This window comes from Cricetulus griseus, chromosome 4, assembly GCF_003668045.3.
Source record: "Cricetulus griseus strain 17A/GY chromosome 4, alternate assembly CriGri-PICRH-1.0, whole genome shotgun sequence".
NCBI lineage: Eukaryota > Metazoa > Chordata > Mammalia > Rodentia > Cricetidae > Cricetulus > Cricetulus griseus.
In genome coordinates, this window is record NC_048597.1 from 196,923,536 (window position 1) to 196,936,444 (window position 12,909).

General features: G+C 39.4%; 1 protein-coding gene across 28 annotated transcripts in view; it reads right to left on the reverse strand.

Annotated features, from left to right (window-relative positions):
• Window positions 1-12,909, reverse strand: part of Snap91 (synaptosome associated protein 91) — a 106,442-nt gene that overhangs the window by 32,187 nt on the left and 61,346 nt on the right. For 24 of the 28 annotated variants that reach the window (XM_035443863.1, XM_035443862.1, XM_035443856.1 and 21 more), the window contains 3 exons: window positions 10,098-10,125; window positions 6,373-6,482; window positions 4,374-4,489 (listed from right to left, as the gene is read on the reverse strand). In XM_035443863.1, the coding sequence (XP_035299754.1) occupies window positions 4,374-4,489; window positions 6,373-6,482; window positions 10,098-10,125 (254 nt within the window). Of the gene's footprint in view, window positions 1-4,373; window positions 4,490-6,372; window positions 6,483-10,097; window positions 10,126-12,636; window positions 12,643-12,909 lie in introns of all 28 variants that reach the window. The other 4 variants (XM_035443855.1, XM_035443857.1, XM_035443844.1 and 1 more) reach the window with 1 other exon arrangement.

The window sequence follows — 12,909 nt, forward strand, 5'->3', positions numbered from 1 at the left end:
TTCAAAAGCAGATGTGGCTTGATGTTGGGAAATAAGACTGGAAAAATTGATTTTGTACTTTACTTAGTCAAATGAGGCAAATACATCTGCAAGGAAACATCACCCTTAGCACCAGCAGGTATCTACAGGAGAAAAGCCGGGAAGTGAAGACTACTTTCCTATTTCACTTTATGTTTCTCAAGTTTTATGAGTTTTATTATTTTTCTTAGAAATTGAGAATTACTTATCAATAAACCTCCCCCTCAGCTCTTCTGTTGCTATTGAATGCTGCAGTTCTGGCTGTTTGAGACACAGATGCTGTCTATCCAGGCAAGCAGGCCTACAGGGCCTCCCAGTTTACTAGGGTCTTTGCATTGATTATGAGACGGGCTCCCTCTAGTGAGAAAGGTTAGAAAAAAGAAATCACTTCAAGGGCAATGGTGAAGGTCACCAAATGGTTCTAGCATTTAAAAGCGTGAACACAATATTGAGAGCCTGTAGACACCAGGAAACTAGAAAGAGGCCATTTAGAGTAGGGTAATGTCTGAGGAAATAGACTGGGCAGTCCTGGGGCTAGGAAGCTTTAAGTAGGAAGAGGGTGGTACGAAGGGGAGATCAGAGGACTAGGTGGAGGGTTAACCTAAAAAATAAGGGGTATGGAAAGCCATATTGAAACCTATTATCTCCTAACTGAATTTTAAAAATATAATTTACCTTTAAAAAAGAGTTTGAAGGAAATAACCTGCACGGATGGGAAAAGCTGCTACTAGGTGAGAAGTCTCCTGACAACTTATTAATCAAGGAGACCACAGAGACTCTCCATGCAATACAGCCTCCGGCATTTCATCTTGGTTCCCCACCAGTATGAGATAATAGGGACCCAGTGCTGAAGATACTATATACCTTGGTTGTATGATACAAAACAATCAAGCCAGAACTGAGCTGTAAGTTTCCTCTCTGCTGGAGAGATTTCATAGTCCTAGAAGGTTCTATATTAGCTGCTGGAGCAGAAAAGCCATCAAAAGACTTACCCAGGCAATGTGCCCATCAAGGTGTACCTAAATGTGCAAGAGTGGCACTACTATTTGAGGTAACCAACTAACTGTGCTCCAGTAAGACTTAAGGGTCACTCCACAGAAGGGAATCTATGCCTGGTACTGTAAAGCTCATCAAAAACAAGAACATGGGCCTTAAGGGGAAACTGAATACTGTTGTTTAGTTGAATTGCTACAGAGTCAAATTACCTTATAAGTGTTTATGTTTATGCCACAGACAAATGCTACTCTCAGCCTTAATGAGAAAAGCCTGTCTTCCAAGTGAATGGTGGTCAATGCACAGACTCATGGCTATACAGGTATTGAGAATAAGTATCAGATGAGTGCTTAGCCCCTTAATGAGGCATTTATTGGGTCCCCTTTAAGGCTCAGAAAGGCGGTGAAAAGAATGCAAAAGCTAGACAATAGAAAGATTTGAAATGACATCATCAAGCAATACTAAGCCACTGCATTCACAAACTTCACAGCAGCTGTGAATGCCTGCATTGGGTCTATATAAGAATAAATCCCTCAACAGTGAGGCACTGGAGCGAGGGCTGGGGGTGCTGCAGCTACTCTTCAAATAGCTAAACGATTTGCTGCTGACAGATTTGGGAAAGGAGGACTCAATGCCTTCAGTCGTGTATCCTCTGGTGGCCTCCGTCAGACTCCGATGCATAGTTCCAATCTAATACTCATACAGTTGGTGCTGATTAAAATAAGTAAGTCACAAAGAAAAGGCAAAGCCATGAATCTGGGGAAAGGGATGGTTGGGATGGGGAGGTCACAGGTGCGACTATTGTGTTAGGTAGTGTTTTTGTCAACTTGACACAAACTAGGGCTATCAGCTGAGAAAATGCCTTCATCGGATTGGCCTATAGGCAAGCACACAGCCATTTTTATGGTTAATGATTGATGTGGGAGGGCCAACCCACCCACTGTAGGTGGTGCCCCCCCCTGCCCCCGGCAAGCCGTCTTGGATGGTATAAGAAAGCAGGCTGATCAAGCCAGCAAGCAGTGTTCTTCCATGGCTTCCTGCTTCCAGGTTGGTGCCTGACTTCCCTTTATGTTGGCTGTAAGCTGAAGTAAACATCCCTCCCTAAGTTGCTTTGGGTCCTGGTGTTTTACCACAGCAATAAAAAGTGAACTAAGAGATATGGGAAGGAGGGAAGAATGGGTTTGGGGGTAGAAATTAGAATATATTATATACATCTATGAGACTGTTAAAAAACAATTAATTAATGGAAGTATGAGCACACACTGACTTAAATGCATGGCACAATTAAAATGACAATTCATTTAATAGCCAAAAGTCTTTTTTTTATATGAACCAACAAATTTGTAACTAAAACCAAAATTTTAGTTATAAGAGTTTCATTAAGTATTTATGAGTTTCATAGCTGAGAAAAATCTAACTTGAGGGTCTGGATCTGAAAAGTTATCAAACAGGAAAACACAGTACATTGTGTAAATGAAACCATTAGCAAACCAAAATAAAGTATTTAAAAGCTGAAGCTCAGAATAAATGAGTGTTCTCATGAAGAAAGCCCTTAGGCTTCGGCAACAGCTTCCTTTCTCAATCAAAGGCAATAAAGTTAGATGAAGTTTAAGCAGCAAATTTAAACATTTAATAGCTGTAGCCTTAACAGTTGACTATTCAGTATAGGGGAATATTTAAATGTTTAAAATGTTCGAATTTATAGCTGTCGACTTGAGTTCTGAGCTGCTTATTATTCTTTAATTTTGTTATCAAACCCTGGGTAATAAGACAAAGAGATAACAAAGACCCAAGGATGGGCAGACCCAGGAACAAGTGGGTAACAGTTACCAGTGAAGGAGCCAGGAGGCCCCTTCCTGTCCGGATGTTCTGATTTCTTCGCCTCACCCACAAACTGGGGCTGAATCCTCCCCTGGGATCCTCCCCACTGCAGTCAGTATGGTTAGGGTTTCTGGCCACTGGCTTTGCAATAACATAGCTAATGTGCTACAGCCTCCACATTCCTAGAGAGAACGCTGCCAGCCAGAATGTACTTCCGGTGTTACAGACATGCTTTTAATAGGCCCACCCAGCAACCATTTAATTATCTAGGGCAACATTTGACTTTGTTACTTACAGTTAATTAAGGACACTGATTCTGAAATGTTGTATTAAATTACATAGTATCATAGTAATAAAAATATTTTCTGCCTGGGAGGCAAAGTAACCTAGACACCATAAGTTTTAGTGCATCATTGCCTGACAAAGCTTTGTATGGAACCTAAGCAACTTAGTCTAACATTTATGTGTGGTGGTTTGAATAGGAATGGCCTCCATAGACTCAAGTGTTTGAATGCTTGGCCTATAGGGAGTGTCACTATAAGGAGGTGTGGCCTTGTTGGAAGAAGTGTGTCACTGTGGAGACAGGCTTAGAGGTCTTACACACTCAAGCTACTCCCAGTACCATACATAGTCTCTCTTTCTGCTGCCTGACTATGGAGACGTAGAACCCTCAGCTCCTTCTCTAGTACCATGTCTGCCTGCATGTCACTACTGTACTGACTGACATGATAATGAACTAAACCTCTGAAACTGTAAGTCATCCCCAGTGAAATGCTTTCCTTTATAATGCTGTGGTCATGGTGTCTCTTCATAGCAACAGGAACCCAAACTAAGGCACTATGCAAACCCCTATTAATATCCAGTTCCTCAAACACTCCAAACCTGCTTTATCATCTATCAGTTTTTCTTTCTTTTAATTACTAAGTTTTTTCACTATGCTTTTTTCACATTTGTGTCATATCTTAAACTCCCTGAAAATTTTATTGATAGCTTGCTGTTGTAGAGCATAACACTTACAAATATTTTAATTTTGCTTTATCTTAAATCCATTTAATCCAATGCTTATGAAAATCTGTTTTTTTCTGAGATCTGTGAATCAACTTGAATCTAAATGCCTAGCTGTGTTTCCTCTCAGTCAATCAGTGTAGGATAGATGTTTTCTGATAACAATCAAGAGTACTGCAGATTTCAATTCCATGAAGTCAGATACAATGTGAATAACAACACCAACACAAGCACTATAACCTTCTAATGTAGCCATTTCTAGAAAATAATTACTAAGGGCAAGTTTTTAGAAACACACAAAAAATACTTCTTTTGTTTCAACTTTAGATAGTATATGGCTACTTTAACTTTTAAACTGCATTGTGCAGAATTCCTTTCAAGTATACACTTTGATAAGCTGAAGCCATTCTGAGCGTTTCCCACCACACTTCTAATACAATTGCTGATAATCAGAATGCACATATAATGATAACAACCCAGATTAAAACAGCCACAGGAAATGCCCCAAGATCCCCAGGCCCATTTGACTCACTCACCTCCCCATGCAGTGGCTCCCCCAGCCGATGACGGTGGTACAGGCGCGGCTGCGCCCCCAGTTGCTCCAGAGAAGTCTGGCTGAAGATCAAGGAGATCGCTCGATGGCTTAGCAGCACTGGAAGGAAAGCAGACCTTCACAATCCGACTCTGAAATACTATAAAGTGTCTTACAACAAAGACCTATGCAAACAATATCAAAGACTTGTGTGGTGTGCACAAAGGCTTGGAAAATCACCATTGTAAAGCAAAAGAGGGGAAATACAAAGCACTTTGTAAAGGACTTTAAGGGCCAGGTGGTCTTTGTCACTCAACTCTGACAATACAGAAGAAACCAGTCACCATGCTCCATCTCAATAAAACTTTATTTGTAAAAACAGGTGGTAAGCTGGCACACACAAAAAAACCCCAAAACTTTGAGGTTATCTTTTTTTCTATTTTTTTATGTAGAAAAAATTGTCTTAAGAATCTATAAACTATCTATATTATTAAAACGAGTGACAGTTAATTTATTTTTCCCAAAATTAGATGATAATACTTTAAGTTTGCCTCTCAGTGGGCTCACCTTACTTTGAATAAGCTTTTCAAAATGTATTTATCGGTGCAAATTCCAAATAGAAGCCTAAGCTTTGCTGGTCAAAGCATGGGTTCAAAACTCCGAGTGTCCTAGAATTTTATTCAAAATGCAAACTTTCAGGCTTAGGTTGTTGTTACTTCATTAGAATCTTTATTTTAACAAGACTCTCCTATGATTCTTGGTTACATTGGATCTGAGGAGCATTGACTAGAGGCTAAAAACCCTCAAGAGTCCAGTTATGCTTCTGGCTTCGTCTTTACTCTTTTACTTGGTAGATGCCCAAGCAACATTCTGCTGAAGAGAGGAGCCTGGTGATTTTAAACCCTGAAGGCATTGCTTAATTCCCAAGTCTGCTTCAGTAACAGACTTAAACACAATTGTGCTAAATAGCAGAAAAGGGAAATGTATTTATTATTAAAAGCTTAATCAGGGGCATGTTTGGGGTTCAGGGTTTGACTCCAGCACCACACAAGTAAGACTATAAATAAGAAACAACTTAATTAAACTTTTCATAAGAAACAATTTAATTTGGTGTGTCAACACAAAGCACTTGGTTTTGCCAAGTGTATAAAGGAGAAGTAAGCAAGTGTATTACACAGTAAACATAGGAGCATTATGTAGATTCATTGCTGCTTAACGCTAGCTAAAGCTTCTCAAAAAAAAAAATCGAAGCCTCTAGAATGCATTCATAAGAGAGTCACAGTCAGTCTAAAATGAGGTTAGAATCCTCACAGTGAAAGAAAGAGGCAACCCAAAATTGTTATCTGTGGAAGCCCTTATGTGTCAGTGACTTGTTTCAGGCAGCTCTGAGGTCTTAGCCATCCCTTTTTTCCTAGGGCAGCCAGGGTATCACAGTTGATTGGGAACATTCCACCGGTGTCTTCTACCACCTTAGCTGAGTTCCTTCCAGGGCCAAGTAATTAGCCTGTACCCTCGAGGTTTACTCCACAGACAGGGTTTTATTACATAGTGCAGTTTGGATCCTAACTGGTTAATGTAGTCCTGACTGGCTTTGAACTCATGATCTCCCTGCCTCTGTTTTCTGAGTGCTGGGAATGCAGGCATGCTCTGCCACACTGATAATGGCTTTGAAGCACTTTGAAACACCTAAGTTTCTCACAGGAAGAACTGACTTTTATTAGATACTCTGCATAGCATGCAACCTCAGAAGGATCTTCCATATGTTCCCCTAAATTTATGAGTGACAGCATTGGTCTTCCCAAGGACCTAAGGGGTACAGGCTTAAAGTCACTGTAAGAGTCCCAAAGAACTTACTTTATACTACAAAAGTAACCCCCAGTCACACAGTATCAGGACTGGATTTTGTCTGGCAAAATTGTTTGGCATCAGTACAGTACAGAAAAATACAACAAAAACTGAATCAAAGTATTAATGATCAGTTGGCTACATACTCATTAACTGACCTGACTGGGACAGCTGCAGATGCTGTTGCAAATAAGTCAACCGGTGGGGATGTGTCGATAGTTTTAGCTGGTGTAGAATTAGGAGATGTAACAGTTGTGACTGGAGAAGACTGAAAGTGAAGAACACAACACAGGCCTGTCAAATACTCATCTAAACCTCACTGAGCAATAGGGCTTTGGCCTGCAGACCCATGGCATTCTAAGCATTTATTCTGCAGTTCCTCACAGGAGGGAAAGCTTGAGAGATATTGAAACCAAGAACTGTAATAATCACTATGGGCCAAATACACCTTGACTTTGAACAGCTAAATATAACATACAAAAAATTTTTGTTAAAATATTTGGTGTAACATTAGAGTGACTTCTATTTGTATATTTAAAATCAAGCTAAACATATTTATTGAATTTAAAATTATTAGGAAACTAGCTGTCAAAATAACTAAAGGTGACAACAACTGCTACAAAGCCAGTATTTTTTTTTCTCTCATCCTGATATACTTCATGTGAAATCCTTTCAGGCAACTTCAACATCCGGGCAGTTAACACATGTACTTCATAGTTAGCAAGGAATAATTCACATTCAAGATTCAAGTCCCTTGCAATCTGAGGATATTGACTATATCTTATCATACTGTGAAATAAAAGTTTTAAGGCGAAATGAAATGTAAACCTCTGGGTTGAGAAGATGGCTCTGTTTGTAAAATGCTTGCTATGCAAACACAGGGACCTGAGTTCTGTCCCCTAGCATCCATTTAAAAAGCCAGGTATTGTAATATTGTAGTATGGGTGTGTAACCCCAGCAGAGGACAGGGGGCAGAGAGGTGGAGCTCTGGATCCCACTGACCAGCCAGTTTAGACAGATCCGTGAGCTCTGGGTTCAGTGAGAGATCCTGTCTCAAAAAAAAAGTAAAGCAGACTTAGAATGAAGAAGAAACCTGACATCAACCCCTAGCTTACACACACACACACACACACACACACACACACACACACACACACACACACACACACACACGAACAGGTCATATATATACAGCACACACACAATTGTTTTTTTTTTTTAACAAGATTTTGCTGTGTAGCTCTGGCTGTCCTGGAACTCACTCTGTAGACCAGGCTGACCTCAAACTCGAAGAGATCTGCCTGCCTCTGCCTCCCAAGTGCTGGGATTAAAGGCGTGCACCACCACAATCCAGAAAACACACACACACACACACACACACACACACACACACACACACACACCTTGTTTTCTATAATTCTATAGAGATGTTAATATTTTATTTTTTAGAAAATTAAGAATTTTGTGGTCACTATTCTAATTCTATTTTTTCTAGTATATTTGATTTTCCACAAATAAAATGCATGAACATCAGTATCAAGCTGAGGCTCTGCCACCCAGTTTCAAATACAACAAATTTAAAGGAAGCTTTTTCAAAAAATTATTTATTTTTACTTTATATGCACTGCACCAATGTCTGTGTGAGAGTATTGGATCCCCTGGAACTGAAGGTACAGACAGTTGTGAGCTGTCATGTGGATGCTGGGAATTGAATCTGGGTCCTCTAGAAGAGCAGCCAGTGCTCTTAACCACTGAGCCATCTCTCCAGCCCTAAAAGAAACTTTAAAGAGTCACAAAAACCACTTTGAAACAAAGGATGAATTAGAAAGTTATGGGAAATTCTGCCATTTCAAGAATGGACTGGATTTACACATGCCACAAAATAATCATGACATCCAAGTTTAATAGGTATGCCAATTTTTGAGTACTGTGGAGAAATAAACACTGGAACAGTATGGCTACTGCTGCTGGGAATAGCACAACTAAATTCTCCCTCTGTAACACAAAGGTGAAGGCTTCCCAATGGAACAAAAGAGAAACACTAGCTACACAGCTAAAGGCAAATTATTCACACTGGACACTCACTGCTCTTTTTGAAAAAGGGAAAATAAAAATTAAATTTTTAACTAAAACTTAGAAAAAGTGATGGTATATAAAGTAGCAGAGAGAAGGTAAGGACACCACATATACTACCAATGTGGATGCAGAAATTAAAGTGGGTAAAGGCAGCTCATAACAAATACCGTGTAACAAGGACCCCTGATGCAATGAGAGAGCTCAGAAAATGCAACGCCAATAAACACCATTATTATGCAAAACATCAAAAAAATTTTATCTAGGTAGAATGTCAAAAGAGATCGTCCTAAAGGAATCCTGATTCAGCCACACTAAGGAGCCATAAGCTGGACATTTTCACACAGACAGCATGATTTTAATGGTTTCTTTCTGTATCAGAAAAGTTGAAAAGTTTTCTGCTTAAAATTGTTTTCCAGGCCCTGTGAGAATTTAAACAGCCAGCCAGGCACAGGCAGAGCATATGCTATTTGGGAGTGTCTGGCACAGTCATAATGGCATCCTTGAATGTCTGTAATGGCAGCAATTACATAATGGAGAAGAAAAAGCACATCTATTACACCTCTGCCTGGAAAACCCACTGGCAGATGTGAAATACAGGCCCATGAGAGTACATGCTCTTGTCAGGGAGAACCCTACCATTGTCCTTGATCGGCTCTGAATGAGGGAGAGCTGAAGGAACTGCTGTGATTACTCTAACAGGCATGCTTGGGGCAAAGACACCTACTAACAATCTTTTTTCCGTATCACTAAAATACACACAACACCCTGCTCCTGATCTATGTCATAGATTCACGACACGTGTAAAGAATTTTTAATTAGCAAGACATTATACAGATGCATATGGATTCAGCTGTCACACAAGTACAAGAAAAACTTACCTATTTAAGAACTCAGAATCTAGGAGAGCTGAATCAATATAAAGATAACTTAATCTTTTCGGCGGGTGGGGGGGTTCGGATATAAATCAAGCGATCCACCTGTTTTAATCCTATGTGCATACCCAAAATAAATTTAAGGTAGAGTCTCAAACATATTTTTATACATATTTCTTAAGAATTATTTTTTCTTTTTATTTATATGTATGTGTTCCTGATTGTCTAAGTACCACGTGCATGCAGCGCTTGCAAAGGCCAGAAGAGGGCATCAGATTCCCTAGCAACTGGAATCACAGGAGGTGTGAGCCACTCAGTGTGGGTGTTTCAAACTAGACTCTGGTCTTCTTCAAGAGCAGCAGTTGCTCTTAACCACTAAGCCATCTCTCCAGCCCCTCGATCAGACATTTCACACTATACTTTATGTCAGTATTGTCTGTCATATGTCATACTTAAAATCTGGAATAACTCAAAGACCTATTGAAGGAAAAATAAACTGGTGTGTGTGTGTGTGTGTGTGTGTGTGTGTGTGTGTGTGTGTGTGTGTAAAAGAATTAAAAAAAAAGAATGTTATTCAACCTTAAAAAGAAAATTTTGGCCTATGAGGCCAGGCTGAGTCCTAAAGACACATTAAGTAAAATAAATGGATTAAGAAAGGCCAGCCTGTCTGGATCCACTCAGATGAGGTATCTTTCTTTATAGATGTAGAAAGAATGGTACTTTCCAGGGGCTGAGGTCAGGAGGCATGGGGTGTTACTGTTTCATGAGTCTAGACTTTCATTTTTGATGAGAGAAGTCCCGAGATTGAGGAAGATGTCCCGAGAGTGTGTGACATGACTGCTGTATTGCAGAATGAATACACATGGTGCTTCGAACTTCACACTGAATGAAGCAACATGTAAAAGGAAAACACCCTGAGAAACAAACCAACTTACCTTACTTAATGGAGAGGGAGCACCAGATCTAAAAGAAACACAAGAGAATGGAAAGTGAGTGCACCTGAGCGTGTTTGCAGAAGCATCAAGTTTGGTGCCTCATCACCCAGCGTCAGGATTATTTTCAAGGAGCTCTTTATAGCCAGAGGAGCTCACAACACTTGTCTTTCAATGAAGTCCTTTCCCCAAGATTTCCACTCTCGAGTCACTATTGTTTATGTTCACAAAAACCACTGTAAAAATTTCTAAAAGTTCCCCAAGGTTTGTGAAAAGGCACATTATATAAACTTTAAAAAAAGGAATACCTATACGTTATTTCAAAAGTTAGAAAGCTCAAAATGAAAATCATATGTTACAATGCATTTAATTTCAACTCTTATGCATAAAAGAAGGAACCCTAGAGAAAAAAGACAAGATCCCTGTGAGCAAGTGAGCTAGACTCAACATGCACGACCACACTCCTGTAGCTTGTATGTGTTATTTTCATGCCTGTGATGAAAACTCTTCAGGGAAAATATTTCCATATGTTTGTCACAACTAGTGGTTGTTTGAAAGAGAAGAGCGACTTCGATGATTATTTCTGAGGGAATATTAAGGAACAAAACAGTCTATAAAGTTAACACTGATTCTAGCACACGCTGCAGAAGGCCACACTTCTGAAACATCTGCCTCAACAGCTTACACTTCCCTAACCTGGGGTGGCATAAAATGAATAATAAGAAAAAACTGAAGGCAAAGTGTACTTCAGTAAGCAGCGGCAGCCAGGGTCAGCTGTAATGACCACTTTCGTTCAGGAGCAAACACAGTAGATAGTAATTGGGATTTTGTTCAATACTATGCAAATTCCACCTAGTTACAGACACTATATACCAGCTACTACTACCTTATGCATGCCTACAACGTCCCATTTCAAAGGCTCTACTGAAGTGAAGAGACTTGACAGAAAAATGGACATAGGAACCTAAGGATCTAGTACACCATAGGGTTGAAATATCACCAATTTTTGGCTAACCTTTGCCCCACTTACATCATTTTCCTTCATATGTATGGAAAATATCATATGAAAAAATTAAATAAGAGGGGAAATTATAACTTAATAAACATAATGTTTACTTGGCAAAAACAAACAAGGAAACCACAAACTTATTCTCAGGAAGTGACCATGTCACTTTTTCTCTCAGCCAGTTCTTCATGGTACTGCTATGATGAAGCATTGGATATAATAAGCAAGAACTCCTGAAACCTTTGCCAGCCAATGAGCACATGTGAAAAAACTGACAGAAAGCTGCCCTCTGCTGTTAAATGACTCAACCTCAAGCTGTGTGAAAGAAAATCATAATTGGTATGATCATCCTTTGCAAAATCCCACAGGGACACTCTTACTAGTGCCTGTGGCTGTCCATGGAATAAACAGACACAATGAGAATGGATGGTCCCTCCAGAGTCATCAGGACATGGCTGATTCCACTTCAACTATATCTCATCACATTCATCACTGGGGGCTAAGTTCTAACACATCCTGCTGTTTTATTACCTGAGCACTTTATACAGTGTCTAGCATTTTTTTGGGGGGGCATAATTAAAAATTTAAGTAAGAGTGTATTTATGTACTCATTTATAGTCACCAATGAGCCAAAAGTCTTAAGAAATTGTCTTTGGCCTGGCAAGAGAGCTTAGTGGATTAAAAACACTTTCCACCAAACCTGATGACGGAGTCTGATCTATCTCTTGGATCTATGTGGATAAGAGACAGCCAGATCTCAGCCTATAGACTTTTCCTATGAACATAGAAAATGCCAATGTTTCTTTCAAAGATGGAAACGGTGAGCTCTCAAAAGAGGAATTTTTGTTAATTACTTGATCCCCAACAATAAGTCCTGCGTAGTGTTGAACATGAATGCTATCCAGAAAAATACAGCGATGTAAAAGCCTATCAATGTCTTGCAAACAATCTTAATTACAAAAGACATCTTGGGTTTCTATTTGCTCAGCTCAACACTTTGTATACCGCGATGGAAATAAAATTAATTTCACTTTTTTGTGCCATGGGATCATGAAAGAAAGAATATACAAAGGAATGCTGTACAGCGTTCCACAATATTTAGTGCCTATCAGTGGACATAAAGTATAAAAGTAAATGGTATTTGTGTCTATTATAGCATTGCGTCTGTTTTTCAAGACAGCACTTCTGCATAGTCCTGGAACTTTCTCTGTAGACCAGGCTAGCCTTGAACTCAGAGATCTGCTTGCCTGCCTCCCAAGCACTGTGGCTAAAATGAAACACCTTTTCCGAAAGTTAAGAGGATTACTTATACATCCAAGAGATACTGGTAGTTATGATTCAACAAGACCCAAAGGAAGCAAAACTATTCTTGCCAGTCACCTTGGGAGGAAAAAAACACATAATAGAAACATAGATGCATGAGATGGATACTAATCAATTTTCAAATTTCCAATACCAAATATGGAACAGCAAGTGGTTTTTGTTTGCATTTTTAGTAATTACCAAATGCAAAAAGTCACTTGGTGTAGTACTCACCCTTCACTTAAGTTCCCATGTAAGCACAAATATACAAAGAAGAAATGAGTTAACTATTACAGCTTGTTTTTTCTTAAAATCAGAATAAGAAAAGACAGATTAAAATTTGTTTTCAGCCAATGAATGAAAGGAAGCTGGCAAGCATAAAGTGATCTTAAAGGACCCAGAAAAGCTATTCTAAGCTGAATGAGTTCAGCTATGGACTATGTATGGAGTTTTAGAAGCTATTTCTAAAAATGCCTACTGGTAATTTTCTACTCAAGTAGCACACAC